The following is a 6,307-nucleotide window of genomic DNA, read 5'->3' as shown; positions in this document are numbered from 1 at the left end:
AAAAGCATATCATGAAATAGAAAAAAACAAACTCGCGGTAATCAGAACTAGACAAGTTTTAGAAAAAAACTAGTTCCAACGCAACAAGTGTATATATACAAGGAATAAAACCAAACCCTAGATATGAACAGGAAAATTCATATCTACAGGATTAATTGAAAAAGAACAAAGCAGATTAGATATCCAAACCTTTACATCAACGAAAACTATGAGAATCACCGTCAGTCAGTAAACAACATCTTAAGCCACCATGGTTCTGATACCATGTTAAAAAATGATAAAAACTCAAACACACAAATTCACAACTTCAAAAGTTTCCTTGTAGAAGAGTAACAAGTTCGTTATACAAGACACATACAACTCGATCCTTACTAAAAGGACCTAACTCTACTCTCAGTTACAAAACACTTATAAAAAAAAAAAGAACTAAGAATCAGCAAAGAAAGATGAAACCATAGTTATGAAACCTAATTTTTGTGAAAGGGAAGAACGAGATAGAGAACTCATAATGTGTGTGTCTGTAAATTTGAACGGAATGAATGAACCACATCAGTTACCTTCGATGTTTATCTTGGTCATAGAAGTAACCCATGGATTGAAAGATCTACGTTTCATACTTGAATAAGAATGTAGAAAACGAGCCACAGCCCAGAAGAATGACAGAGATACACAAACAACCCCTTATACCAAAAAAGTCTTCAAACCAAGTACCAAAAAAGAATGTGAAGTTGACACAAAATACCCTGCAAACAATATAAATAACAACTCTCCAACAAATAAATAATAAGATGACAAAATTTCACAATTGGTCTCTGTGGTTTACAGAATATTGCACTTTGAGGACTTCCTAGCAAAAATTCACACCACTGGTCCTTATGGTTTCAGTTCATTACGTGATTAGTCCTTGACCCTAACCCCGTCACTTTTGTACCGTTAGTGCAGGGGTATTTTTGTCTTTTCATTTAGCAATCCTTCATCACCAAAACTAGGTCGCCTACGTGACATAGTTGTGTATAATATTCCTGACAGATTCTGGATACAAAACTAGGTCGCCTACCTGACATAGTTGTGTATAATATTGATATTTGATATGCCAATACCTACGTGATGTGTCACTTGGCCATTGCGTGTATACATATATTTTTTTATCATATCATTTGAATTTAGTGATAATAACTTTATATGGTAATAAACCATATTCCATGAAAACATTTAGTCATTTTTTTGTATATGATTTACCATAAATCTTGCATTTGTTGTTCAAGCAACATTGTGTTAAGCGTAATTGCAGTTCTCATCTTCATATCTGGCGAGATGAAGCGCAATGAATCAATTCTAGTAAAAAACAAATATAAATTTGAAACTCCACGTTTTTAAATCAAGATATGAACAAAAACAAACATGAATCTGGTGAACCTGCCAAATGAACACACTTGATAGCATCTACTAGTTTCCTACAATAAGAGGGCTTCCCATCGTATTGTGGCACTTTAGAAATTTTTACCTTCGAAGAGTTTGATGGGAGCATGAAATATGTGTGTAGTGTTGTTTGATATACAAATCAATAATTCTGTGTACACCTACATATTTGTTTAGGTGAATGATGTCGTTGACATTAGTCAAAACAATTAACCTAAGGTCTAGGTCGAAGTTTGGTTTCTTGAAATGGTAATACAACATTCATTCCCAAATGTAATATATCTCTTTCACCATGCCATCGAATGTATGTATAGAAAAGTAGTCTAACATCTACTACATCCATAAACTTGATTTTACCTTTGGTGTGGTAATCAATGAATTTACTTCACATTAGAATAGATTATATTGTGTCCTCTAGGAACATATAAAAATATGAACCGTGTTCAAAAAGTGTAATCACATCAATCTTACAAAATTAATATCTCAAATTCAACACTAATACTTACTATAAACATGATGAACATAATAGTCATGCTTTTCATGCCTAAGATTCCACATGTTAAACAACATTTTTAACTTAAACAATGCCAAAAGAGAACACATGCCAATATATTTTCTAGTGCTTTTGATCTTGCAGTCTTACAAGTTGACTGAGGAAGAAAAAGACGAACATGTGTTACCAAGGCCAATGGACGATTTTTATAATGGGGGTGAAAATTATACATTACAACCCCCAAGGACACTAATGAAATACCAAATTTACCCTTGTGTACTTCTTGCTCGATTAAAGATAACATATTCACTTAAATGGTGTTAAGGGCAAGGACTTTTCATGGATCAAAACATGCTCATGTGGGTGTTAAAAGCTAAACTTGGATTTATTCCAATAGTTATTATTTATGGTTAGAAATAACAAGAATCCTCAAATAAGTTAACATGCTACTTTATGTTACCATAGTTGAAAGACACAAATCTCAAGCGTACATTTAACTCACATATACATATATCCTACATACATCTATAGTCATAACTAGTTGAATGTTAATCTCTCTAAAGCCTCTTCAAGCCGATCAATATTGCTCGTTGAACTGAAAGATGATCGTCTTTTCCCCGGATTTCTAGTCGTCAAAGATGAATTACCAAACGCCGGTCGTCCCACCATGGAAGACGACGATGAGAAGCCATGAAATCTCGGCCGTTGAAGATGAACACCAGCCTCCATTGCAGCACGTTTCTTGGTAGCATCATCTACGTATAACAGATCATCAATCCTCGCCATTAAATTAAAAGCTAAACTTTCAATCACCCGAGAATAGCTCTCCACAATCGCCTGCCCTACATCCTGCAAATTAAAAAAATTGGAACCCTAATTATAACCCTGTTTATCTAGATTAAGCAAGAAAAGCGAAAGAAAATACCTTGTTGGATTGAATCTTATCAAGATCCAACCTCGTTCGTGGAAGACCAGGGAATTGGAGCTTTAAATTCTTCAAAATGGTGTTTGCCCTTCCCGAAAGGACTTTACTTCGTTCTTTATCGCCTTTTACGTTACCTGTCCATAATAGCTTCCCGTTTCCATGGCTTTTTGAGCTTTTTTCTGTCCAAATGTGCATCGCTGCTTCGATTCTGTTTGCTATTTGAAGAGTTGTGCATTCCGACGACATTTCCAGGTAATCAATTAAGGATTCCGGCGAGAATTGTGTAGTTGTTATATAGTGATGAAGAGTTTCCCCTAAACAAGCTTTCGCACTCTGAAATAATCGGAGAATTAAACATTTGAAACGATGATAGGAGAATTGTGGAAGATAATTGAAATCGTTGTATGTACCTTGGGTAATGTCTCCAAGTAAACTTTAGGAACTTCCATTTGCGAAAGAACATTGTTATTGATTGATGCAGCAGCTTTGAAGACTTGATTGCTACATTCCCGGCATTGATGCAATTTCTTCACTGTTTTCTCCGACAGCCCTTTCGTCGGAACTTTTGGGAACGGCAACCACCATTTCTCTTCATACTGAATCAATGGGCTATCGGATAGTGAAGCGTTAGAATGTCTTCGTTTAACGTTTCCGCCATGATCGGAAACGACTAACCCACGATCAACGTAGCAGAACTCTGAATCGTGGAATCCGTCAAGCATGGTGACAAGCATGGCGTCGAGTTTTTTGAGTGCTGGAAGATTTATGTATAAATCGGACCTGGGTCGGGTCACCATAACCTCGAAGGTGCCTCCATCTGGGAATTGTTGGAACGATGGAGTAAGCTCCACGATGGAATCACTTACTGATAGAAGCCATTCCATCTCTTTTCTCCACTTCGACTTCATTTGTGGACTCAAGGGTTCCAATTTCCATAGATCCCCAAAAACAGTAGCTGAAACGAAGAACGACATCATCAGTCATCACCATTGTCAAACAGAGAAATTTTGTAGACCTAATTTGATTGTTGAGTATGAAATTTTCACAAACCAGAGAGATGTGTAATGGCATTGGAGATAGCAAGAGCAGTACAAACGCCATTTCCTCTTCCAGACATATCTTCTCCGAGCAACAGCTTAGAAAATCTATCTTTCATCAACTGAATCTCTGCAGATTACATCATAATTCACGAATTAGAAACGGAAAAAGCTGCAATTCCACAGTAATTCAACTTTCCCGTCTTTGAATCATCATCAAAGTACTCCCTCTTTGCTTTTGAGGTCAAATCATAATTGTCAACTTTAAATTTTGTTCAATTGGAAGAGAAGTGGTTCAAAATCAAAACAAAATAAGCTAAAATCTCAAGTTTGAGGTCCCATAAGGTGTAAAAATGATAACAAAATGGATCTCTGTTTACATTGCAATTATGACACTCTCTTTTCTCTTTTACAGAGCACAGCAACTTTTGATCTTCATAAACTCGAAATTGTTAACATTTCCAAACAGACATTACCAGTTAGGTTTTCGCTCCCAGCTTTCCCCAAGTAGTTCCCCCCAGCGACCGGCGGCTTGGTCGGAGAAATGGCCGGAAGGTACGAAGCAGACTGAGGTCCTACCACCGGTGGGGTACTGCGAGAAGTGGAAGCGACCGGAGAATCAAAAGAAGAAGCCCCACAACTCTCCGTTTCACTAACGTCGGCACTAAGACTATAATCGTCAAACCTCTGGTTCCGGTGATCGGATTCATCGCCGGATGATAAAACTTCCATCGATGGAATTGAAGCAATGATTTGTTAATTGGAATGTGGTGTATTTGGAGTAGTGAATTGTTGTTTGTATGATTGGGGGTGTGATCGGAGGTGAGAAAAGGAGAGGAAGAAAAAGCGTTAAAGCAAAGGTGGGGATGTTCTTTACAGTTAAGTGTGTATCGTAACGTCAACATGGTGTTGGGAGATGGAGGGAGGGAGTGGCCCCATCATGCCGGGGACATAAATATTTGCTTTACGACGGTGGTACACCTTCGGTTATCATTATTATCGATATATTACTTTTTTCCATTTTTGTTAATATAAATCATTAATAATAATAAATTAAGTCTAAAATAAAATTTTCATTAAAGTATTATTTTTTGTCTTTAAGTTAAACTCAAAAACGTTATTGTAAATAGTTAATGCCAAATCATACAAAAACATTTAAATTTTATGGCTTATTTGGTTGTGGTTATTATTGAGAATATTGGATTATATGGGTAAACGCATAAAATTAGGGGTGAACATTTAGACCGGATCGGATCCAACCAATTCTTGGACCGGACCGGTTTCGAAGAATATCGTGGACCGTGGATCGGACCGGATGAGTCTTACTGGGTCTAGGTTTTTCAGTTCTTGGATTCGCTTGGACCGGTGCAACTTTACATGCATAAGGTACAACTTGTTAAAATGCATTTTTAGGTTTGATAAAACTCGTTAAAACGAATATGTTGTTGGGTTTGATATGTTACAACTCGTTAAAATGAATACTTTTTGGGTTTGATACAGTACAACTCTTTGGGTTTGATACAGTACAACTCGTAAAAATGAATATATTTATGTTTCTTATGTCATTTGGACCGGTTAAACTTTAATTGTTTATACTTTATAACATTTGTTTGAACGATTGTAACTCATTGAATATAACATCAAAAACAACAAAATTATAGTGTAAAATCATCTACAAAATCTAAATTACATGTTGGAAAAAATCATTTGTCGATCCGACTTAAAAACAAATGAGATATATGCCTGTTTAAAGAATTTCACATAGTACAAAAGTTTAAATTTCTTGCTGAAAAGCTGAAATATTCCAGCCTTGATATCTCATCTTTGAAGGATTGAAAGTAATCGAATATAACACCAAAAACAACAAAATTATAGTCTAAAATCATCTACAAACTCTACATTATGCGTGGGAAAAAACATTGAAGAGCCCCGATTATTATGACGGATGCGGAATAGTAATGATTAATGTGAATCAAATCATATCAAGAACACAAGAAGCAAACAAAACGGTTTAAGCTCTCATTAATCTAGCAAAATATTACAAAGTGGATCATGTAATAATTCTCTCACTAGACTATTCTCTCATATGGGCTCTTACATAAATGGGAGCTACTTACTTCCTATTTATAGGAAAAGCACAACCCATTACACAATCAAAGAGGGTAAGCCAACATCACATCCAAGGAGAATTTTACACCCTAACATTCTCCCTCTCAAATTTATGATTGGAGGTCCCAACTTCAATATCCAAACGAGCTCCAACCGATCAAGACCAACTTCCCCTCGAAGTAACATCGATCTTCAAATCCGCTTTGAAAAAGAATATCCAATAATCTTTCAATACCCATTTCAAATTTCTCCCCCTTTTTATAATCAACAAATGTTTATAAAACACACAAGGGTATGAGAAACGCTCGAAGAATAAACCATACG

The 6,307-nt window shown here is 36.0% G+C and overlaps 1 protein-coding gene and 1 long non-coding RNA gene across 3 annotated transcripts; one reads left to right on the top strand and one right to left on the bottom strand.

Moving 5' to 3' along the window:
- Nucleotides 1–2,278: 2,278 nt before the first annotated feature.
- Nucleotides 2,279–4,814, bottom strand: LOC111914317 (rop guanine nucleotide exchange factor 1). The gene is made up of 5 exons (XM_023910088.3): nucleotides 4,351–4,814; nucleotides 3,888–4,004; nucleotides 3,248–3,792; nucleotides 2,838–3,170; nucleotides 2,279–2,761 (listed from the first exon to the last, which is right to left on the bottom strand). The coding sequence occupies exons 1-5, from the start codon at nucleotides 4,604–4,606 to the stop codon at nucleotides 2,450–2,452; spliced, it is 1,563 nt and encodes a 520-aa protein (XP_023765856.1). The 5' UTR covers nucleotides 4,607–4,814; the 3' UTR covers nucleotides 2,279–2,449.
- Nucleotides 3,792–5,039, top strand: LOC122195540 (uncharacterized). Of its 2 annotated transcripts, none has more exons than XR_008225584.1 (2): nucleotides 3,792–4,059; nucleotides 4,290–5,039. It is a non-coding gene; the product is annotated as an uncharacterized LOC122195540 (long non-coding RNA). The 2 variants fall into 2 exon arrangements; XR_006185856.2 differs by having other exon boundaries at nucleotides 3,792–4,117.
- Nucleotides 5,040–6,307: the final 1,268 nt, after the last annotated feature.

This window comes from Lactuca sativa, chromosome 8, assembly GCF_002870075.4.
Source record: "Lactuca sativa cultivar Salinas chromosome 8, Lsat_Salinas_v11, whole genome shotgun sequence".
In the NCBI taxonomy this organism is placed as follows: Eukaryota; Viridiplantae; Streptophyta; class Magnoliopsida; order Asterales; family Asteraceae; genus Lactuca; species Lactuca sativa.
The sequence above is the reverse complement of the archived record's forward strand: the minus strand, read 5'-3'. Positions and strand labels throughout refer to the sequence as shown.